The sequence below is a fragment of the Artemia franciscana genome, chromosome 12 (genome assembly GCF_032884065.1).
Source record: "Artemia franciscana chromosome 12, ASM3288406v1, whole genome shotgun sequence".
Classification (NCBI taxonomy): Eukaryota; Metazoa; Arthropoda; class Branchiopoda; order Anostraca; family Artemiidae; genus Artemia; species Artemia franciscana.
This window is the reverse complement of record NC_088874.1, coordinates 19,082,951-19,108,198: the sequence shown is the minus strand read 5'-3', so window position 1 is coordinate 19,108,198 and position 25,248 is coordinate 19,082,951. Positions and strand designations below refer to the sequence as shown.

Genomic DNA, 25,248 nt, shown 5'->3' with positions numbered 1-25,248 from the left:
ATCGAAGATATTCTCAACAAAGTCCTTAGATCATTGATTAAAATAGAATTTATTAATTTAACTGCTATAATTTGAAAGGGGGATATAAACAATTCTAAAGCTCAGATCAATGACTGAAGAACTCCCTGTCTCGTACTTGCGTAGAAATTTATCTTGGAGGACCCAATTTCCTCAGAACGCCAAAAATAGGCAATTTATACAAAAAAGAACCCAGGCCCTGAGGTTCCCTTACTTTTTAATGGTCCTTAAAGGCTGACAAGCTTCAATCACAATTTTTGTCCGCAGAATTGGAGGAAGAGATCCAAAATAATAGAATTTTGTCATGAGCACTGCTCTGAAAAGCTAAAATCACTTTTTTCTTATTTCTTCTAAAGGAAAGGTCAAGATGGGAATAAGTATCAATGAAGACCACAGTGGGAAACCCAGAAAATTATCACTAACCTAGAAAAAAATTTTACGTTGAAAGCTGGCATAATATATGCATCAACCGACAAACAGTGGTCCTTTCCAAATTTGAAAACAGCTACTTGGGTCCAGTGTTTTTGGGCAAAGCGTAAACAAAAGAGATTTCATTTCCAATAAGTTGACTTTGAAGCTAACCACTTTCGATATAGTAGTGAAAGGCGGAATTGAGTTATTTGTGTATTTACCAAACACTCATCATTCAGATAACCTGATAAGACGGAGTAGAGGAAAAAAAACAAAAAAAAAAACAAACGAAACACATGAACAAGAAACCAATTACTGCAATAACTCTTGCCACAGTACCGACATTTAACGATGAAATAAAACATGAATTAGAAACGAATTTAAACATTACTGTATTAAATATTGTCATGCAAAGACATACAAAAATAATAAACTTTATTGCGTTAGAGTGTGATACTGTTCAGAGCATGAACACTATTGAATTAGCTCTGAAGAATTGAGTTTTCAGTTAAACTTGGCAATTAATTTAGTAAGTGCACGATCAGGGTGAGCGAGTTTAAATTTTCTGATCAATGGAGAATTCCGATGCAAGGTGGCAACCAAAGGAAATATTTAGCGAGCCAAAATAAAATGGACCGGACTTTTAGGCCATCAGTTCTAGTAAAAACCTTCCAAAATGGAGCAACATACAGGATGTGAGGGAGGGCTACAGCATTGAAAACACTAGCTAATAGTGGATGGTTGAATCAAAATACTGCTGCAGCAATTGATACATAGGAAGCAGACATACGAAGTTCGAAATGGTCTAGAAGTAGGAATCGGGAGTGGCGTAGCGAGGAACCAATGGGAAGACCTAGATAAATAAGGTGGTCAACGGATCTTACAGTAGTATAGTCAAGCGTTATAAAGGACGGTTGCACACCCTTTAAGTTAAAAAGCACTATTTCTGACCTTTCATGATCGAAACCAAGACCAAGTATAAGATACTCCTGTTGAAGTGTAAAAAGGTCTTATTCGTTCTTTGGAGGGCACGGCTGAGATTTAAAACATCAGCTACAAAATAAACTAGAGACAGATTCAACGAAGATAGAGTCAGATATGTGGGTCACTGGTCTTGAGCATCCAAAACACAATTATTAAAAAGATTAAGAGAAGAAACTGCTCCTTGGCGTTTACCTTTCAAGACAGGGTTGAGTTTCTTACGTGGAACAAGAGGAATATTTTGATCTGGAGGAATTTTGGGACGAATAAATAGTCGAGAGTGCATATTTCGAAGAAAGTAAATCCCGGAGGAATTCAGTTCACCCTTGGCCACTTTGAGGAGTATAACTGGGTGGGTGAGGTGAGGGAATCAGCGAGAACTAGATATTCCCCCGAGGATTCGGCATCAATTGATACATTGGGTACAACTGTGAGAGCATCAGCACAAACTATTCCCCGCTTGCGCCCAAACTGGTGAGGTGGAGTGTAACATGTCTATTCAAGGTCAGATTGAAATAGAAGCTCGAAGAACTTACAAAAAAAAAGTTGAAACCGTAATAGGTCGAAATGATGAATATTTTGGGTTCACTTTTCTTTTTTGGGAATTGGGTTAAGGTCTCCGATGCAAAAACAAGAGGTTACAATTCGCTGTGTAAAAATCATCCGCATTAAAAGTACCAAGCGTTGGACTAATGCCCTCCCCCCCCCCAGCAAATTTCAAATGAACAGCACTCATTTGGTCAGTACCACTGAATGATTTAGGCTTTAAATGCAGCAATTTCGGATTCATAGTAGGCATGCCATTCCTCATCAGAAATATCAGTCACAGAGAAACATGAGCGAGACCCATAGTTGTGAGAGATAATTCCAAAAAGATGATTTTGTCATTTTTAGCACATGCCGAATTGGCGTTTATTAGGTTTCTACGATTAAGAGTGAGAGCCTTAGAAAATTTTCCCTTTGTATTGACAGGAGCAAGATTCGGAGTCAACGGAAGGTCACAATCCTTCTAAAGATTGAACCAAAATTTCGTTTTGAGGCAAGAAGCAACGAGATCAGGGTTCGAAGACTAGCCTGGAATCATACTCTTGCGTAAATTCCGAAGCGGAACAGCTTGATTTCCGGCAATATGAAGAGCATGGCCGATTTCAACTACATACGCGTATATATCCAGGCAAAATCTCAGGTCATATTTTGGAAATTTGGTTAATTTTTGCTAAAGGTGGAAAGGAGCCCGAACTTTGCTCAGAATAAAACCTTTACAATAAGCGAACAAATCAAAAATTGGTTCTAGCCCAATCACGACGGGTTTTTAGCCTAGGTGGAATCTCATAGTTATTCTGTTCTTTAAAACCGTGGAGTTGGAAAGAGGAGGTAATAGAGAGATGGTCAGATAAGAGATAGTCAGAAATAACCTTCACTAGTTCAGCAGAGAGATTGTGGGACACATCGGCATGATCTGTGTATATATGTAAAATTGTCACCTTTCGCAAGAACGCTAAAAGAATCGCTAAACATACCCATTATCCTTGATGTACGAGCTGAATGATGAATCCCAATTTCCGAGAGGTTGTAATTAAAATCACCAGAAATTAGGTAAAGCGATCCTATTTGCTACACCTTATCAAAGAATGAACCAAGCTTTTGAACAGAAAGTGCGTATAATTGATGAGATTGATCATTGCCGTAATCTATTGGCAGATATACATAAGTGGAGATACAATTCCCAACCCTAATTGCAAGAAAACAACCATCCATCTCAAATAAACTCAAGCGGACATCTAAATACAAAAATAATGATTGACCTCCCCAACGATCCATCCCTCCTACTTAGCATCCTAGCGGGCACACAGAATGACGGAGCACTTTTTAACTTAAATAAATTCATACTAAACTTAAGAATAAAATGCTCTTGAGTAGAAATAGCAGAATATCAAGAAATAAGATCATTCAGCACTAGCAGTTTATGTAAAAAGACTCCATTAATATTCCAAAACAAAGGGCTTAGTATCATGATCTCACTTCAGACCGTTTACGGTTTTCGGGGCAACACCTTCCACTTTAAAAGTAACACAAATTGGAGTTTTCTTGCAGGGTGATCAGAGATGAACTTGAGATCACTTGCTCCGCATCTCGAACATGGTTTGCTTCGTATAGTTTGCAACAACATGACCAGTAACATGGCAGTTAAAGAAACGGGGAGGGAGAACAATAAAGTTTTGCAGGCACTCGTAGCTTTGATTGAATCCTTTCAAAACAGAAGGCATAGAGATCAGGAGAAAAAGATAATTAGATAATTTTCTAAACTTTAAATGTTCGTGATTTCCCATACTGTTCTGTTTGGATGCAATTTAAAATAAGTTATTGAAGTTTAGAGCCATCCAAATCATTGGGAAAGGCATTCAATATAGGAATAAATCATCTTTGATGATGTTTATTATCCTTCCAAAAATAGCTGCACAAATAGACTTGACACAACAATTATTCATTCAAGATGGCGTTGTCAATCTCATTCTGCGAATATTAGCCTATATACGATTTGAAATTAAAGTTTTCCACTCAACTACACTATATTAAAGGGGTTTGGCAAAAGAACACTGTAAAGCTTAGATTCAAAGATAAAAGCAAACACGCAGAAGTAAGCCTTCGGTCCCGGCCATCCTAGAACCCCAATAGTTCCCAAATTTATTCCTTATTTTCTCGTTTTTTCATGTGATTAACATTTATTCGTATTTTGTTCTAATTTTCTCCCGTGTTTTCACATTTTTAGATTCTGAGAAATCCCAAGCCCTACCCCCCCCCCCCCACAAGGAACCGACCGCAGCGATCTCGGCATAAGCGCCAAGTCACGAAAATGTGAGGGGGGGCAATTATTTTTCAAAATATTGGCCCCTTAGACGCCTCCTCTTTTGTGCTAGGTAATCGGTATCAGTACTTATAAATTTTCCTGATTGCACCGTTAAGGTTTAAATATAAAGTAAAAAAAAAAAAAATCCATTTTCGGTTTCGATTTATTTTGCAAATGTGGTCATTATTTCGTTTTCAGTAAGTTTTGATTGAAAATAAGCTGGTTTTCTGCAATGCTAATAGTTAATTACTTCTATCATACGAATGAGGTCTATCATGGACACATCATATGAATTTAAGGACTTTTGTAAAGAAAAAAAAAATCAGCATTCTCCGCACCGTTTAAAGCTCAATACCAAATACTTAATTTCTGTAAGGATTTAAAAACAATTATTTATTTAAGTGCGATGCACAATTCATATTTTCCTGTTAAAATTTATATTTGAACCTATAAGTTTTTTTTTAATAAGGTAACATTAGCAAAGAGCTTGGAAAGTTCAGGTTTTTAACTACTAAGGAAAGTATTACTTAACTTCATCATTTCTCTTAATTCTTTTTCAAATAGACATCGAAGCTTGTTTTTATATAATCAGGGATATTGCACAAACCCTGTGCAGAGAAATTTATCTGGAAGAGGCAGTTGAGTTGATCAGAACCCCACAGAAAGGGTACATTAAGCAGGAAAAGTGAGGAAAATTGTGATGTTTCATGCGGGTACATATTCAAAAGATCCGTCATTTTATTTATTTTTTTAGCAGAGCCTCTATGCTACCACATCAATATTAAGATAAATATAAGAAAATATGACACATTAATAATAAGAAAAACATCATAGATAACTAGTCTATTCATTGAACCTTGATTTAAAGCGTTATATAATAATAACAGCTTTCGGCCGAAGGTCAAGCCAAGATTATAAGTGGGAATATAAAGGTTTAAAGTTTAAAATATGGCTCGTAAGTTAAGGACAAAAATTTCCAAAGACATTTTTAGAGAAATTTTAATACTTGTTTTATTGTGTTGTCATTACTGGGAATTACCGATTGAAAAATATGCATAATGACTAATTTTATCCATTCCTAAGGTTTCCAATCCCATTAATTGTCAGTTATTTTAAAATTTTCCCACTTGTATTGCTATCTCTAGTCATTCCAAGGTCGATTTTTAGTGGCATTAAATTGATCCACGTGCATTCTTTGTCATTTTAAAATTCCATTCTAGCCGATGCTAATCTAAATTATTCTTCCGATAATTTGTTCTAGTCACTATTTTTTCGTATTGCAATCGGGTTGCTGGCACTGAGCTAGTTTTCATCTCTGCCTGTTTCTCAATATTCCCTGCAATCAGGGTTGTGGAGTTAGTTATAAGTCATAACCGACTCCAACATTTTCAATATACCGACTCCGGCTCCATTCAGCCAAAAATTTACTAAAACTCCGACGCTACAGCTAGGGTCGAGCTTTAAAACTTCTAGGCCCAAGCGTTTTTGCTGCTCCGTTTTGGCGAGATTTTTGGGGAAAATCCCGAAAATTCGGGAATAGTGGAAGCACCGAAAAAAACGCAACTGATGAGGCAAAAGTAATGAAAGAGAGAGAGGTGAATCGATCTCTCAGCTGCCATTCTTGGGAGACATCTGAAAGTCTATAAGCGGCCATGGAATTTCTCTATTGCTTTAAAATCGCTTTTCCGTGAATAGCCAGCACGGCGGCGGAGCACATCTGCCACTTTAACGATAAATCATGTCAGTCCAGTTTATATTAAGAAAAAAAATCACTCAGTGATAATTTAGCACGTCCCCTGGCATTGTTTGCCCGTAGGCCCGGGCCTATTGGTAAATCTGGGCCTGGAGACACTACATAAATAAGTTTTATATAGTTCTAAGAGGGGTGATCATCTTATTATTTTTCTTTGGTAGTAGTTTGGCTCCAATCAGGCTAAAATTGTCATTTTACAGGACTAAGTTGCAGATATCAGTCCAGTTTTTTTAGGACAAAATCATTCAGTAATAATTTATTGCGCTGCCTAGCATTGTGCACCCCTAGGCCCGGGTCTATTGGGCCTATTAATAGATCCTGGCCAGTCCAGAGCCCTGTTTTAAAGCTTTATTTAACTAGATTTTACTAGTTATAATCGACTCCAACCCCAACTCCACCATTTTCAATATTCAGACTCCAACTCTGACTCCGCTCAGCAAAAGTTTGCTAAAACTCATAGTCCGACTCCACAGCCCAGTCTGCAACACAATCTCAGACTCTTACCTCTTTTTCTTTATTTCTTAGAAACTACTCTCCCCGTCGCCTATTTTTTCCTTCACTTCAATATTTCTAATCTGATAGGATGGATGGTTTATGTATTTCTTCTTCTAATCGCTTCGAAGCAAGATTGATACTGTTTCTAAATGCTTATAAGCATACACACATTAAAACGGATAAAAAAGTGTGATTTAATGTGAAAAGAAAAGCCAAAGTTTGGGCACATAATTTTTTCTAATAAAAGAATCAGTTTATCTCTAGATCCAAAAATTAGACGTTAAATACAAATTAACAGAAAACATGGATTTAGAAAAAAGTAGCAAATGATATTTAAAAGTAAATTAAACACAAAGGGGGTGCCGTCAAATCCCTACAACTCAGACTAAGTGTAGATAAAATATATGAGAATACCTCACAATCAATCAGAACCAGTAATTGAATCAGTATGATGACTACAAGATGTAATCGGAAGTGCTATTAGAATCAGGGAAATTTTTGGTATTGTCCCTCAAAGAGTAATTTGTGAAATAAAAGCCCTTAGTTTCTAACATTGTGAAAACAAAAGGTGTTTACTGTTAAGAAGCACCAACAATCGAAGAATGGATATGGAAGTGTTTTACAACTCAAAGAGAAAGAAACTTACTCATGCTGAAATATAGTCGATGTTTTTGAATATTTGAATTTTTGTGAATTCACAGTCAAGTGATAGTCGTTTATACGGTCTTCATAGAATCCATCTAAAGCTGCCAAATGTGATGTTATGAACACAGCAGATACTCCAGAGATACTCAACCGTACTGATACAGAACCTTTGTTTCCCTTAAAGATAAATAGAATAAATAATTTTGCTCTTAAGAAATTTTACACTTTGGCTTGTTCACCTTTAAATCAAAAAGGTATATTTATCTTTTTAAAATAGAGTTTTTTTTTAATGAAAGAAAAAGTGATGGTCTAGGTAACAATCAATTTGTGACAGAAAATAATAAAAGTATGCAGCAATGATATAGGGAGCAGCAAAAGTGTTAGCCAGGACTTCTAAAGCAATGTCGCTGCAAAGAAACCTATAACTAATCGCTTAAAATAGCGCACAACAGAAAATCCACTTGGATACAAATATTTAAACAAAGTGGGGCTTTGACCCCACTAAATAGCGTCAGAAATTTACCGAGATGCTGCAACTGCTACAAAGATACTGTTGCAAAATATTTAACACAAGATGACCCTTTCGTACTGATACAGAACCTTTGTTTCCCTTAAAGATAAATAAAATAAATAGTTTTCGTTAATAGATAACTCGTTAATAAAACGTATTGGCTAAACTACCACGAAAGTGACACCCATTGAGAAGGCTGTATCCCCCCCCCCAATCTTGAGAACAAAAGTTTCTGCACTTACATAACTTTGGCTTTAATACGTAGTTTTCTACAGCGCTAATAGTTCCCTATTAACCTAAACCATTTAGTAAATGAACTTTTAACATAAAAAAAAAAAAATGGTAAGTAACTGTATAAACTAACCCGAAGTCCATTAGTGTGGGTGCATAAGAAACTTCACAAATTGGGCAATACGACAAAATAAGGCTTTCTCTACGAAAAATTAATCAAAGAGAAAACGCGTTTTAATTTCGACAAAACAGTGAACAACAAATAAGATATGAAAACTACACTTTAACTAAAAAAATAAAAATACTCAGATACTTTTTAAACGTAGGCTTTTTGTTTCAAAGTAAAAAGTTTTTCGTAGTTTCACTTTTTGGAATGTGCAACTTAGTTTCCAACGTGCTATCTTGAACTCACGTTAAAAAAAACGTCCACTTGGACTATTGTAATTTTCAAGATATTCTCTAATGACTATATTCAAAATGGACCAAATAAGTAGAGTTACCTGTAATGTCAGTGAGTGAGGCCAGTAAACAAATACTACAAGATCAAGCAGACGACACTACCTGCTTCTACTATTTTCCTTGAATAATTTAGCATCATATCTTTCAACCAAAATAAAAGTGTTATAATTAAACAGGTTCAATACTATTCTGGACACATTCAACTTTTGATGATTTTGATCAAAAGATTTGATGTCCTAAAAGAGTTGTCTTCTCTTTCTTTTCGTTGCTCCTTTTTTATATTTCATCTTTTTGCATAATTACATTTACTTCACATTATCCCTAACTTCACCTTTGAATAATATTTTTTAAAAACCTAGGCTACAGGATTAAAATTATGCATATTCATAGATTCTTCTGTTTGGTGCATTATTTGAAAGAACTGTTAATCCTACGTGTTTGGGTATGTGCCCAAGGTCCAAACCACCATCGAGTCCGCATCTGTCTAAATTACCCCATGTAGGAAAACAATTTTTTGTTCTTTCTTTCACAAGATCATTACTAATAATCCATTATGTTGACAATCGACTAATATACAAAAGTAAAAAAAATACATGGCAAATGTCTATAGATGCAAGTTGTGAGAAACATGGCAAATAGATCTATCTACAGTGATTGTTCGTCTGTTTATCCAATTATCTGTCCTTCCAGTGCATTTTTAGACATACCATTCTAGGTAAAAATGTGAAAACTAATGCGGAATACCGTTGAAGCCATTAAAAAAAATTCTGTGTTAAAATCCAAAGAATATTGAAAAAAGCCCTACTGATAGTAACAAGCAAAGCAACCAAAGCGATGTGACGCCAGACTATAGTTGCGAGAAGAAAAGGCCCGAACAAGCGAAGGGAGGCGACAAAAAGTCGTCAAAGGCTCTTTTGCTGTTCTCTATGAAACTAGATTTATAAGGAAATAATATACTTAACTACAAACTAAACAGAAAACATACTGGATAAGTAATATAAAAAGTTCTTTCGACGCCAGTCGACTTCAATAAAACTTCAAGAAATTTGGCACGGAAAACGTCAATAAGGAAACCTTCAAGAACTCTTCTATTCGCCAACCCCAGAAAAGTTACTTTTGAAAACAAAATATATGAAAACTTGTTCTAGTTTAAATATATCATCAGAAAATATACCAGAAAACAATATACCATAATATATCAATAAATATCATATAATAATATACCATAGAAATATCACCAGAAAACAAAAATAAAAACTCACCCATAGTCCGCCAAAACCAGTTCTAGTCACATAAGCATCTATATCTTCATACCTCAAAAGAGCTTCTCGGCGAACGTAGACAGACAAAACAATGCCAACAAGTCTGTTAGTCTTTATTTTTACGTAGCCATAGTCTCCAAGAACGTCTCTAAAAATAAACGATTTAATGACATTACAAGTCAAGGTCAGTGTAAACAAAAATGAGCTATCAATGGTAAGAATGGTGAAACAACTCATGAAACATTTTAAGACAAACGTAAGGAAAAATACCCAACAATGAGCTTAACATTTATGTTGCTTACTCAATAATGTTCCTATTATGTAATTATGTAGTCGCTGTTTTTTTTTTTCTAACATATAGTCTACATCTTACTTTATGTAACTGGTAAAATAGTCTACATCTTGCTTTGTGTAATTGGTAAAGGATAAACTGGCCATTTAAGAAACATTTTAAGACAAAAGTAGGGAAAACAGCGAAAAATATGCTTAATATTTATGTTACCTATTCAATAATATTGTTATGCGATACTTGCAGGCTGTTGCTTTCTTACCTAGCAAATAGTCTACATCTTGTTTTATGTAATTGGTAAGTGATAAATTGGTCATTTAAGAAACATTTTAAGACAAACGTAGGGAAAGACAGCCAACAATAAGCTTAAAATTTATGTTGCGCATTGAATAACATTGTTATGCGATACTTGTAGGTTGTTGTTTTTTTTTCTTAGCAAATAGTCTACATCTTGCTTTATGTAATTGGTAAGTGTCCGTAACTTCTAGTCATGGACTAATCCACAACAATAATTATTACCTAAAGCATGTATTTCTATGGAATACTTTTACAATCAGAGTCCGTTGGTTCTCAATTATCAGAGGAAGATGCGTTTGTTGTTGATCTTTTACGCAGAATGCAAGCAAGCGTTGCATCCAGTTTAAAGGGATTACATACAGTCAGTAGCTTTTATTTTTATTCAGCGACAAATTTTACATATTGTTCGGAAAGCATACACTGCTTCGTTTTACAGATAGGGGATCGAACTGAAAATTACAGAAAGAAATTGTTCTTTTTTTGTGGGGGGGGGGGATTATAATGTTGGCAGGAATTGACAACGATTTTTTTTCTCTTGTCATCACAATTCGCTTACACCGTATTTTTTGTGCCTGTCCTTTGACAAGCTCTTTGGCTGCCTGTCTCATATTCTGTCGCTGTCTGCTATCTTTACCTGAAGTCCTATTTCAGCAGAGATGTTGAATAGTCAAGATATTTTATTTTTTTCTCTTTTACCAATAATGCAAGCCATACATTGGAGAGATACTATAATAGACGTTTTTAAGACAAGTGAATGGTTTCAAATACTACTTGCACCTTCAATAGCATAGTACTTTAAAATAACATAGTTCACTCAGTTCAGCTTACGCAGATGGATTAAATCCGGTAATGTTGGCTAGTGTTGCAAAACTATTATTGTGCTGAAGGACTAATTAATTACACAGCCAAAGTTCTTGGCAAACGCTTAAAAGTACAACTTGGGAAAGCACAACTTTCATGAAGCACATCTTACTTAATACTTAAGGTTTATGATCCCTGTGCAGGTTTTATTTATTACTCATCTGCAGTCCAACGGTTTTAACGTTTCAAAGTAAGAAACAACTTTGCTATTCTTTGATATCTGAGATTCGGCTTTTTCCATCTACCGAATCACACTTTTTAAATTTACTTCCGATTTTTTTTTTTTTAGATGAAAAAATACGTTGAAAATGCGTCAGAAACATGAGAAAATTGTCATATTTTTAAGTAAGTTTAGATCATTCTCTAAGAAAAAGTGTAAGCAACACCGTAATTCTTGCTCAGTGAATGGATATACCTGAAATGAATCAAATTATATAAATATCTTGTCTTTCTGGTGCAAGTTACAGCAGCAGGCTTGTCGCGAAACCACGTGTTTTACAATGAGTACAAACAAGAAGTAAAAGCAGCTAGAAACTTGAACACTCAAGAGCCAATAAATTTTTAAATACAGCTGGTTAGACTACATTTATGCTTACTTTTTTTAAACGAGAATTTACATCATAAACAGAAATTTCAAATCCGAAGCTATAGCTGGGAAAACATATCAAAGATGAAACGAGCATACCATCCAAAATATTCTTATTAAGACGCATCAAGCGACTTTGAAGATATATTAGGTTCACTATACCTAAACGATTATTTTATACGGTATCTGGCAAAAGCTGTCGTATCTTATAAGCATTTTTGGTGTCTCCTAGTAAAAATTCAAATTTAAAAAGCAGTTTGATCAAATATGGCTTGAAGATTGGACTTGTGTCAGCAAAGGTGAGATAAGGGTTTCTTTAAGCCAACTGTTTTCACTGATTGTAGTGACAATTGAGATTTGCCCATAGCAACAAAAAAGTAGGAAAATGAAGGAAATATACCGAAAACATTTTTATGACATTTTTGCTAGGAGACGCCAGCATAGCACTAAAAAGGCAACATAATGACTGAAGTAGACGAAAAAGATAGTTGTTATCTTAATGCAGAAAATAATATTTATAATCCGCTGCGACTCGTATTTGAGCACCATGGCACAGAAAAGTGGATATGGTGCAGGTGCATGATGCGCTACAAAGGCTAAAATCTGAGAAGAGCGCAAATTAGGGCTTGAAAGAGTATATGTCTGAAGCAATAATCTGATGTTGGAATCTTGATTCTGGTTGCACTCTGACTGCACTAAATATAATTCAAAGTAAAAGAGAAAAAATCAGCTTGGCATAGCAACACCATTTCATTTTTCCCTTGGAACGAAGTCACCATTGGGAAGAGATTAGAACTCTAAGAAGATATACTTTTGCTTGGTTTTATGTTTGTTTTACAAATTTTTTTTTTTCACATATTTAACGGCATCCCTGTGACTGTTTCCCCCAAACAAATTTCCCGGGCTAGGAGAGCATTTATTGACATAAATAAATTTGTTCAGTCTTTGGAATAATTTAAGAATTTTCGGTTGTCTGTGAATGATATTGCCACCTTAGAATGGACATTGCTCGATGGTCTGGTCACTTTCTCGAGAGCTTTACTCAAAGTGCGAAGTAAATGAAGAAATTGAGCCCGAAACCGATCATAAAGTACAACAACAAATGAAGCCAATATTAAGTCAAATACAAATTACCATAAAGACAGCATTGCTTTCCTTCAATAGGTTGGAAGGAACTTTGCTGAAAACTAAATTGATTGCTATCAGGATTATGACTGAAAAACGGGCGTCTTAAAAAACTTAATGCCATAAGAAATTGAAAAATGAATCCAATATCCCCATATCATGTTTATTCCATTGGCAGCTAATACATTAAAATCGGCCAAAATTTAGTGAGGAGTTCTGAATACGGTTTTCAACCAAGGGTGAATGACACACTCCTAAAATTTATCTGTTAAGATATGACCAAAAACGTTTCATTTTCTTCAGTTTCGCTTTCTTCCTTTGGTCATGTTGTGCCCTATTCATTATGAAGTATTACATTTGCTATACCTCTCATTATACTGACATATTTAGCATTACTTCTTATAAAATATGCTCTATAAATAATTTTTTTTTCATTTGATGCCATAACTATACTTATCCTCAGCAAATGGGGTAGTAGCCCTAGGGGTACCTGGACCAGATTTCTTCTAGCATTTGCCACATTTAACCTCCACAGGAAAGACTATCAAGCCCCGTGCAACTTATTAGAGCCAACCAAAGCAATATGAAGGTGTTGATCCCACTATGACCCCATATTTTTTCCGTATGACCACAAACTTGTAATATTGCTTACCTAACTGCATTTGTCCATTCATCTTCAAATAACGCATTGTAGATTATACCATCTGGCTTATTGACAACTTCTTGAAAACTACAATAAAAAGATAAAAGTCAAAAGCTTGTGATTCTAGAAAACAGGAAACAAAACCAAAAAAAAGAGTTTTCGAATTTTCGAGTTGAATTTTTGACTTCAGAAAAATAAATTCTCATTTACAAGTCATGAGCAGAAGCGTACGTTTTGCTTTTTTTTCGATAAGAAAGATTATATAGATTCTTTCTTTTGCCTTCAAAGGTTCTCTCTCAACTCCCCACACCACACCTCTACATCCACATCTCCTCATCATACTTATTTAATACGAATAATTTATCATAATTTAAATATGAATTATTGAAGTAAGGAAGTCTCTAATGAAAACCCTTCTTATTGTATTTTTATACTAACAAAAATTTTTCGATAATTTTGTTTTTCAAGTTGCAGTCCCAGTAAAAGTGGCATGGAGAATCCCCAAAGATCAGGCTATTAAAATTCCCAAGGGCCAATGAACATCCGTAGAAAGATAAAACAGCTCCTATTTAGTGCCTGTTTTTTTTTTCATATTTAAATGTCTCAGTATAAAAGGAACATCAAGTATTTAGGGTATTGTATAGTATTTTTATTTTATTTAAATATATATATATATATAATTGAAACAAGGGAGTCTGTAATTAAAACTTTTTCCAATAGAACAAAGAGCGTCAACATGGCACTGCTGTCTACGTATTAGCTGTCAACGAAGAACTTGAACTTGCCTTCAAAGGTTCCCTCTCGACTCCCCACCCAAGAGCTCTACATCCACATCTCCCTATCATACCCCTATCAGTCAGAACAATAAATGATCTCGAATTTGCACCACATTCAAAAGTTGTTTTGAGGCGTATGAGACTAAAACTACAATATGAGTCCCCTAAAAGAAAACACAGGATACATCCTATGTTTACTTTTTCATACTTTCATTTCCACCACAATCTGTATTCAAGGGTTTCCGAGCTTGCTGACAACAATATTTAATTAACATTGCATCATAGAAATTCAATATAAAAACGTGGTCAAGTTTAAAATTCAGAAACTGTTCTTAATTTCCACCAAAGTTGGCACTAAAGGGTCTTTGAAGTTGCTAAATACAAATTTAGTCCTAAAATCAGAATATGAGCATCCCAGAGCAAAACAAAATGTGTAGCTATTGGTTGGCAGAAGGCTTACTAGCTGCCTGTGCCAAGCATCCAACAAGCAATCCATAAAAAAATTCGAAATACTGATATTTATATTGTTTTAATTTTTCAACTTTGGAAAGGGGATGGATTGAATGGAAGCCCATATTCAGAAGTCACCCAAAGTATCTCACAATTTAAGACTAACAAGTATGTTTATGAAGCAACAGATCCCCTTTACTCAACACAAATCTGCTGACCTTTGCCCAAAAGGTTAAGGGTTTTTTTTATATCAAGTTTCAGTATACTCTTCCTTTTTTATGAAGCTTTTATGCTTTAGTTTTTCCATTGGTATTATTTTCTATTTATCTTTATTCTTATGCCAAAAGTATTACTTTATAATATATTTAATATCAAAATTACGCTTGACAATCTGAAACTAGCCCTGCTATTCCAGCTTTGAAATTACAATGGGTACAATGCAATACATCTGTAAGCCAACTTTCAAATATTTTGAAACCAAGATTCTGCTGTTTGAGATACATATTACAAACAAACTAAAATTTTCAAGTTTTCAAAAGTAAAATGATAGTTCTTGTGGACTTCAAAATGTACAAACTCTTACCCGGTAACATAAATGTCAGGAAGACTAGTTGAATTGCAATCCACTTCACAAAGATCCAAAGCCTCTCGTAAATCTTCTTTTGGTGGACTAACAGCAACATTCCAGGTGAGGATATATAAACTGAAAGAGAATTACAATCTGAAAGAATTGCATGGAAAGCACAATATTTATTTTTTTACAGCTGCTTTTTTCAAACTCCAAAATCAAAGAAGAAGAGACTATCGAATGAGAGTTTACTGCAAGTGAACTGCTAGTATGTACACCTTTCTCTGTCACTCAAAACTAGCCCTTTTGCTGTCATACCAAATTTCCTTCAAGTCAAGTTCATATCAGGTCTGTTTGACTATTTCACTGAAACTGAAATAGAAAGTACAGAAGAGGAGGCCAGTAGTAAACTTAACAGTACCATTATTTGTTAAAATAAACAATGAGAAAGTTCTCTGAGCAAGCTCATCCTAAAAGAAACCCTTTGACCTACCATAGACAGCACTTCGGATCGAAAGAATTCTCATATTAACTGTAAAGGGCTCATTCTTTTGGAAACTGAAAGGACTAGTGCTCTTTTTAATAGTCACAAGTGATTGGACGGCAACTAGTCCCCATTCCATGCACACCATTTCCCCAAACACATCCAATCAAAATTTCGAGATAGCCCTTTTGTTCAACATAGTTGAAAGGTTCAGAAATTATGTCTTTGAGGCATTATTTTATGCCCTGGGGGCATATAAGGTTTTTTTTTACAGAAAAAATGGTTGTACAAACTTCGGAGGGGGATCACTGGATTGGTAATCAGAAGCTCTAGTGCCCTTTTTAAGAATCAGAAAGATCAGAGGGTGGATATCCCCCCACAAATCGTATTCTCCCAAAATGTATCTGATATAAATTTTAAGATGGTCATTTGTTGTCGTAGAAACTTCGAAAAAATCTCATTCGATTGGAAATTGAAAGAGCAACTGTCCTTTTTAATAGTCAAAAGTGACTGGAAAGCAACAAGCCCTCCCCCCTACGCCCATCAATTCCCAAAACACATCTAATCACAATTTTGAAATAGTCATTTTGTTCAGCATAGTTGAAGTCTGGATATTACGTTTTTCATGCTACATCCCCGAGGGCATATAAGGTTTTTTACTGAAAGGGTGTCGTAAAAACTCCGAAATGGGCTTATTTGATTGGAAGTCAGATGTTCTAGTGCCATTTTTATGAGTCAAAGTGATTGGAGAGCAGCCATCCACCCCGCATCATATTTTCCACTAATGCATCTGATAGAAATTTTGAGATAGCGATTTGTTCAAAAATAGTTCAAAGATCATATAATAAGGTCTTTGGGCTTGACAGAATCCCACAGAGTCTGTAGGTAAGTGTTGGTAAGTTATGCCCCAGGAACGTATAAGGTTTTCATGGAAGGGGTGGTCATGTGAAATTTAGAAAATGCTCATTTGATTGGGAATGTGTAGTAGTCTACTATTTCCTTTTTAAGAGTCAAACATGATGGACAGCAACAAGCCCAACCCTACCTGACATCCTCTTTTCCTGAAACGCATTCAATTGAAATTGTGAGATGGCCATTTTGTTACTAATAGTCCAAAAACCATATAAGGGCTGTAAGTTATGTCCCAGGGCATATAAGGTTTTTATCAAATACGTATTGTATTGACTTTGGATTGGATGGAGCTCATTTGATTGGACGACGGAAGTTTTAGTGCTCTTTTTAAGAGTCAAAAAGGAATGGAGGGCAATCACCCCCCCCCCCCCGCCAAGTCTATCATTTCCCTAAACATATCCGATTGAAATTTTAAGAGAGCTATTTTTATTAGCCTTGTTAAAAAGTCCAGTAATTATGTTTTTGGGGATGTCAGCCTCACCACAGTCCTCAGGACAAGAGCTGTAAATTAGGCAATTCATTCATTGTTTACACGTAGTATATGTTATTGAGAAAGGTATGCATGTTAGAACTTTACTTTCCAAGAAGACGAAGGGCATTAAGATGAACCTTTCAGAGAACGTTGAAGGAGTGTAGAACTAAATCAAAACATATTATATGTATGAGGATTGTCAAAAGGGTGTAACACAGGAATAACTGATTATATTAATTTGGAAAATTCAGGAAATGATAAGGGATATGATCAAAAAGACATTATTTGCATGCTACCAGTACTACTACAACTACCACCATTAGTACTGCCAGACTACTCCATTTACAGTGTTGAGGGGAAATTTGAACTAAATCAAAAGACACTATGTGCATGCAAATTGCCAAAATAGTGTATCCCAATAATTGATTTGGGTATTAAGTTGGAACTTTCAGAGAATACTTAAATGGGTAGATCATTTCACCAAAAGGCAATATGTGCACACTACTGCTAATACTATTGTTACTACTACATTTACTAATACTACTACTACTTCTGTTGCAGCTACTTGTAAGCCTAAGAGCATTGAAAATGAAAAATTCAAGAATTATATGAACATAAAGTTATAAAAAGGACATATTTGCAATGCCATAGCAATGGCTAGTTGCATTAAGTTGAAGCTTCCTGGGATTGGATTCCAGGACTGGATATTAATACTACTACTGCTAGTAGTACTATCGCCATTCAAAACTATTGCTAGTAATATCAATACTACTACTGTGACTACTACTACAACTATGCCTAAGGGTATGAAGGTGAAATTTTCAAGGAATTTCGAAGGGGGATCTTTATGCAAGTTTTCAAATGGATGCAACAGCAATCAATCAATCAATCAATCAATATCTTTATTGCCCAAAAACCACACGAGGGTTCAATATAGAGTAGATGAGAAGACTAAAACAAAAGAACAAAACAAAAGAAAGGAGAAGACACTCACAAAGAAATATATGCTACAAAGAATAGATTCAAATATTTCTACTAACACATAGCAGAATGGAGGCTGTTGGTCCTATCAAGCTTAGAAAAATAGTGACCGCGATGCTCCTCAGCCATGGTTAGTGGCTCAGTTAACCCGTAGGCTGACACTAGTCTTCTGTTTCTAGCCCATAGGGGTATACACAAGATAAATTTCGCAAAAATATAGAGGTCTAATAGTCTTCTTATCAGCAGCCGTAAACACATTCCAAAATGGATTCAATGTGAGGATATGAGGCATCCCAAAAACATTGTACACACGAACAAGAATAAGCCTGCTGTACCTAGCTTTACAGCAAACTATCATACCAAACGCTTTTCTAGGTTTCTCACATAGATGAGAGATAAGGAGAGCCCTTGTGGTTTTTACACTATCCCATATTTGGAGACTGAGATACTTAATACAAGCAGATAACTGAACACTCTGATTTCTTAACTGTACGCACCCAACATCACCAACAGGTTGCCAAAAGCAATATCTTAGGAACAGTTTGGTGTGTGACGTTGAAACTAACAGGGCTTGTTATGAGGGATTTAGAACTAACCGAAAGAAAATATTTGCATCCTACTACTTCTATTACTACTGCTGCCAGCAAAACTTAAGCTACTACAATTAATTCTTCTGCTATTAAAACTAAGGATATTAAGGAGAAAATTTTGTGATATATAGAAACTGTGCAGAACTAATTCAAAATACATTATGCCCACGCAGGTTGTCTAGTCGACGCATTAGAAATGCTTCAGGAATGATTGATGGTATTCAGCTGAAACTTTCAGCATGTGCTTAAGGGGATGTTGAAGAAGCGACAGATGCTATGCACACAATGCTACTAATGCTGCTCCAATTATTGCTACTGCGCAAGCTAAGGGTATTAAGGTGAGGCTTTCAAAAAATATTTAGAAGGATGTTGAACTACAATAAACAAACTATGAGCAAGTGGACTTTCAAAAAGGTGACATAGCAATATCTGAAGAACAACTGATATTATTAAGTTAGACCTTTAAGGGCAAGTTGTGGGGTATTTCGAACCAGCCAGAAGGCACTATGTGTATACTTTTAACACTACCACTACAGTTACTGCAACTAACGACGCTAAGGGTATTAAGGTGAAACTTTTAGGGAACGTTAGGAGTTTCAATTAAACGAAAAAACTGTATGCATACAGGTTTTCAACAGGGCATATAAGCAATAGCATAGGCAGCGCCACTCTATAATCAGAAGCAACGCTATAGCGTTGCCTACAGTAAATAAAATAAATAAATAAATATATTCGCAAATTTGATGGCAGGCCGTTAAGCCTCTACAAAACAAAAAGGCCATACAGCTACTATGTTTTTTTCCCCAGAGGTACTTCATATCAAAGGGTCGTCGGATAAACTTCAGAGGGAGCTCATTTGATTGAAATCAGAAGTTCTAGTTCCTTTTTTAATAGTCAAAAGGGATGAGAGGGCAACTAGCCCCCGCACCCTTTTTTCTCAAATGCATCCGATAAAAATGTTGAGTCATTATGTTACAAATAGTTCAAAGATCATATAACAAAAACTCCAGTGTTGACAAAGCCCCCCAGGGGCAGGCATTGCAAGTTAGGCCCTGGGGGCATATATGTTTCTTATGGAAGGGACGCTTGCATAAACTTCAGAGAGGGTTCATTTGATTGAAAATTGAAAGTTCTAGTTCACTTGTTAAGAGTCAAAAGAGATCAGAGGGCAACTAGTCACCCCCTCCATGCCTTTTTTCCTCAAACCCTTCTGATAAGAACTTTGAGATATCCATTTTTTTAAATAGTTCAAAGATCATATAACGAAAACTCTTGGGTCAACACAACCTCCCAGGGCCCAGGGGCAGGCGTTGTAAGTTATGCCCTGGGCAAATATTCTTATGGAAGGGATACTTGTATAAATTTCAGAGAGGGCTCATTTGATTGGAAATTGAAACTTCTACTTCAGTTTTTGAGAGTCTAAAGAGATTGGGGGGCAACTAGCCCCCCCCCCGCGCCTCTTTTTCCACAAATGCATCCAATAAAAATTCTAAGACATCCATTTTGTTAAAAATAGTTCAAAGGTCTGATAACAAAAACTCAGTTGATTGGATTGGAAATAGAAGGTTCTAGTTCACTTTTTAAGAGTCAAAAGAGATCTGAGAGCAACTAGTCACTCTCAAGCCACCTTTTTCCCCCAAAACCATCCAACAAAATTTTGAGACAGCCATTTTGTTAAAAATAGTTCAACATGTTGGATAAAAAAAGCTCTGTGTTGATACAACCCCCAAGGGCCCGGATGCAGGCGTTCTAAGTTATGCCCTGGGGGCATATATGGGATGGAAGGGATGCTCGTCTGAACTTCATAGAGCGCTCATTTGATTGAAAATTGAAAGTTCTAGTTCATTTTTTAAGAGCTAAAAGAGATCGAAGGGCAACTAGCCCCCCCCTCCCCTGCCCTTTTTCCCCAAACCCATCAGATACAAATTTGAGATAGACATTTTTTTTAAAGAAATAGTTCCAAAATTAGATATAAAAAAACTCAAGTGTTGACAAAATCCCCCAGGGCCCGGGGCAGGCGTTGTAAGTTATGTCCTGGGGGCATATATGGTTCTCATGAAAGGGATGCTTGTATAAACTTCAGAGAGGGCTCATTTTATTTGAGATTGAAAGTTCTAGTTCACTTTTTAGGAGTCAAAAGAGATCAGAGGGCAACTACCCCCTCACGCCCTTTTTTACCTAAGCCCATCTGACAAAATTTTGAGATAGCTATTTTGTTAAAAATAGTTCAAAGATCAGATAAAGAAAACTCCCACGGCCCTTCAGGGCTCAGGGCAGGCATAGTAATTTACGTTCTGGGGGGCATACATGGTTCTAATGGGAGGAATGCTTGTATAAACTTCGAAAAGGGCTCATTTGATTGGAAATTGAAAGTTCTAGTTCACTTTTTAAGAGTCAAAAGAGATTGGAGAGCAAATAGCTCCCTCATCCTCCACACCTTAATTTCCTCAAACCTATCCGATGAGAAATTTGAGATAGCCATTTTTCTGAAAAAAGTTCAAAGATCATATAGCAAAAACTCTGGGGTCCACAAATCTTTCAGGGCCCAGGGGCAGGCGTTGTAAGTTATGCCCTCGGGACATATATGGTTGGATGGAAGGAATACTTCTACAAACTTTAGAGGGGGATCGTTTGATTGGAAATTTAAGTTTCTAGTTCAGTTTTTAAGAGTCAAAACAAGATCAGAGGACAAATGCCCCCCCACGCCCGATTTTCCCCAAATAGATTTGATAAAAAATTTTGAGATAGCTTTTTTGTTAAAAAATAGCTCAAAGATCAGATAACCAAAACTCTGGTGTTGACAAACCCCGAAGGGTCCAGGGTGGCAGGCGTTGTAAGTTATGCCCTGAGAGCATATATGGTTCTTATGGAAGGGATGCTTATATAAACTTCACAGAGGACTCATTTGATCGGAAATTGAAAGTTCGAGTTCACTTTTAAAGAGTCAAAAGAGATCCAATGGCAAAGAGATCCCTCCCACGCCCTTTTTTCCCCAAACCCATCTGATAAAAATTTTGAGATAGCAATTTGATTAAAATAGTTCAAAGGACAGATAAGAAAGACTCCGGTGTCGATTCAACCCTGCAGGGCCTGGGGACAGGTGTTTTAAGTTATGCCCTGGGGACGTATATGGTTCTTATAGAAGGGATGCTCATATAAACTTCAAAGAGGGCTCATTTGAATGGAAATGAGAAAGTTCTAATTCACTTTTTAAGAGTCAAAAGAGATCCGAGGGCAACTAGCCCCCCTTGCCCTTTTCCCCAAACCCATCCAAAACGAATTTGGAGATAGACATTTTTTAAAATATTTCAAACATCAGATAATAAAAACTCTTGGGTCTCCACAACCCTTCCCCCCGAATCCTAAAGGCAAATATTTCAAGTTATGCCCCAGAGACATGTAAGGTCTTTGTGAAAGGGATGCTTGCATAAACTTCGGAGAGGGCTCATTTGATTGGAAATTGAAAATTCTAGTTTACTTTTTAAGAGTCAATAGAGATCTGAGCGAAACTAGCCCCCCCCCCCTCCCAGCTCTTTTTTCCCAAACCCATTCGATACAAATTTTGATATAGCAATTTTCTAAAACAGTTCAAACATCAGATAACAAAACTCCAGGGTCGACACAACCCCCCAGAGCCCAAGGGCAGGTGTTTTAAGTTATGCCCTGGAAGCATATCAGGTTTTTATGTAGGGACTGGTCATATAAACTTCGAAGGTGGCTCATTTGATTAGAAATTGGAAGTTCTTGTTACCTTTTTTACAATTTAAAAGTTAACAGAGGGCATCTACCTCCCCCCCCCCAACACAAACACCCTCTTTTCCCCAAATGTATAAAATGCAAATTTTTAGATAACCAGTTTGTTTGAAATAGTCCAATGATAAGATAACAAAAACTTCCTTGTCAACATACCCCCCCATGACAGGGGAAGGGTTGTAACTAACGCCAAGGGGGGCATATAAGTTTATATGGAAGAGGTGGTCGCATAATCTTTGGAAGGGACTCAAATGATTAGAAGTTGAAAATTCAAATTTATCTTTTAAGAGACAAATGTGATCCAATGGTGCCTAGCCCCCCTCCCTCCCAACCTTCTTTTTCAGATTTTTCTTTTTCAGATTCAGATTTTGAATTTTTGAAATTGGATAATGACAAAATTCATTATATTATGAATTATAGGATAATTCAAATTACTATAACTTAGGGATTGAGAAATCCTCCCTAGGCCCCCTCGGCGAGAATTGTAACTGATGTGTTGCCCATTATTAGAATGTAAGGTTCTGTGGAAAGGCTGGTAATATTAACTTTGGAGGGGGCTCATTTGATAGGATTTTGAAACTTTTAGCTATGGAACTTAACTATTATTTCTTTGATACTATAATTAGAATCCCAGAAAAATGCTGTGTTGTTTACTAGGCTATAATTTCCTCGGGGGGCGCCACTCCTCAAGTGGAAAAAGTTGATACTTTGTTTACTTTGATTTAGTGATTTATGTGGTAACTCCGATTTATGGTGCAAGGGCTGTCAGTTGTGCAAGTTGCTAATTCTCACTTTGATACTTTATTTACTTTGACATCTTATTATCTTTGATCCTTTCTTTACTTTGATACTGATCGTCAGTAGGCCTACTGATGCATCAAGGTAAAAACAAACAAAAATATTTTGCTATTGAGGCATAAATAAAACCAAAAATGAACAAATATTAAATAAACAATCATAGCAAACAAACAATAGTTACCAATGAATAAATAAATCTTAAAACGAGTGAAACCTAAATTGAATATGTAAATCCAGCTTGAAAAAAAAACAAAACAAAAATCTTTATAAAGAAGAGTTTTGGTTTTGCCTCCTTCTTTCACTAAAAGTCTAAAACCTACTGCACCATTGGTGTCTTACTGACAACAAATTACATATTACAACATTGGAAATGAACACATTACACTAAAATTAAATTTTGGACTGATGTGCTTCCAGCAATTAATGTCATTATATATGAAATATCTAGTTAAATTTTATTAGTTCTTTCCAAGACTGTTCAGGACAAATATAGCTTCAATAAAAACAGGAGTTTGGATACTGCCCCCCTTCCCTAACTGTAAAAGTCTAAGGCCTACTATGTCATTGGTGCTTCACTGAAAACGAATTATATTACAATATTTTCTTTTCCAGTTATTGCAGCATTGAAAATAAAAATAAAATGATGGTAAAATTAAATCTTGAACTGATGATCCTTCAACAATTAATAGCATTATATATCAAAATTTCAGTTTGATTTTCTTTGTTCTTTTCAAGACATATATAGTTTTCAGTAAAGCACCAATGGCGTAGTAGGTTTTAAACTTTTAAGTGAAAGAAGGAGGCAAAATACAAACTCTTCTTTATAGGGATTTTTTTTCGTTTCAAGCTGGATTTGTATATTCTATTTGAGTTTCACTCGTTTTAGGATTTATTTACTCATTTATATTAGTAACTACTGTTTGTTTATTTACTATGACTGTTTATTTAATTTCTGTTTTTTTTTGTTTTGTTTTTTTTTAGTTTCAGTTATGCCTCGATAGCAAAATATTTTTGTTTGTTTTAAGCTTGATTTGCATATTCAACTTAGCATATTCAAGGCAACATTAACATGCATAAGGCTGGTAACCCCCATGACTTTTCAAGACCTGAACATATTTTGTGCTTTACTGAAAACAAAAATATGTTATAAATGTTTTCACTTTTTTTACTTTCATAAATAAAAAATTATCAAAACTTTAAGGAATAAATATCAGTATATTTCAATTAAACTGATAATACATGGTCATTTGTTTTTTTTTTGTTTTTTTTTGTTTTTTTTTTCAGTAAAGTGCAAATTATGTTCTGGTCTTGAGAAGGTAGGGGGGTTATTGGTCTTGTACATATTAATTTTTGCTTGTTTTGAGTTCGACCTGGCAATTTATGGAAATTTTTGTTCATTTTGTATTTCATTTATTTATTGATAGCGTTTTGTGGTAGTTTTACACTTGGAAGATTATTTGATTTTATTTTTGCCCATTTTTACCTTAATGGAGCTCTTTACTTTTCTTTGCAAAATCAGTTTAATGGAAAAAGTTTTTTAAATTAATTTATGGTAAAGAATGCCTCCATTTCCTATAAATTCCAAAACTCTAAAATTTGATTTTGGTGAAACCATCCTTTTCATGAAAAACACAATCCATTTAGATGAAGTTCTGCTGAAATGCCATTACTTAATCTTTCTTGGTACTGTATACTCTATTCTCTACTAGAAGAGATCAATCCATACCAAAATTCTTTCAAACCTGCCTTTACTCCCTCGAGTTTTAATGAAACTTAATACAAGTATTGATGACTAGTTTAAGTCCACTTTGTTCTTCCATGGATAATAACTTTACTCTTGGACCTATTTCTATCTATCATAAAGTAATATCATAAAGTGATTATGGATCTGAATGTAAAACTCTAAATTGAGAGTCTTGCCTGCACACAAAGTAAACAGAGATAAGGGATTTGCTTGAGCCAAGCTAAGCCTGACAAAATATATGTTGAACATTTTTTTGGTATCAGATTGCAAAACAGAGAAGGAAAGTTCTTCTAAAGCTTTAAAAA

The 25,248-nt window shown here is 35.4% G+C and overlaps 1 protein-coding gene across 2 annotated transcripts in view; it reads right to left on the bottom strand.

Annotated features, from left to right (window-relative positions):
• The window catches only part of LOC136033808 (phosphatidylinositol 4,5-bisphosphate 5-phosphatase A-like), a 105,637-nt gene that overhangs the window by 69,744 nt on the left and 10,645 nt on the right, over positions 1 to 25,248 (bottom strand). For both annotated transcript variants that reach the window (XM_065714721.1, XM_065714722.1), the window contains exons 2-5: positions 15,225 to 15,344; positions 13,425 to 13,502; positions 9,615 to 9,762; positions 7,153 to 7,328 (exon numbers count right to left, since the gene is read on the bottom strand). In XM_065714721.1, the coding sequence (XP_065570793.1) occupies positions 7,153 to 7,328; positions 9,615 to 9,762; positions 13,425 to 13,502; positions 15,225 to 15,344 (522 nt within the window). The remainder of the gene's footprint in view (positions 1 to 7,152; positions 7,329 to 9,614; positions 9,763 to 13,424; positions 13,503 to 15,224; positions 15,345 to 25,248) is intronic.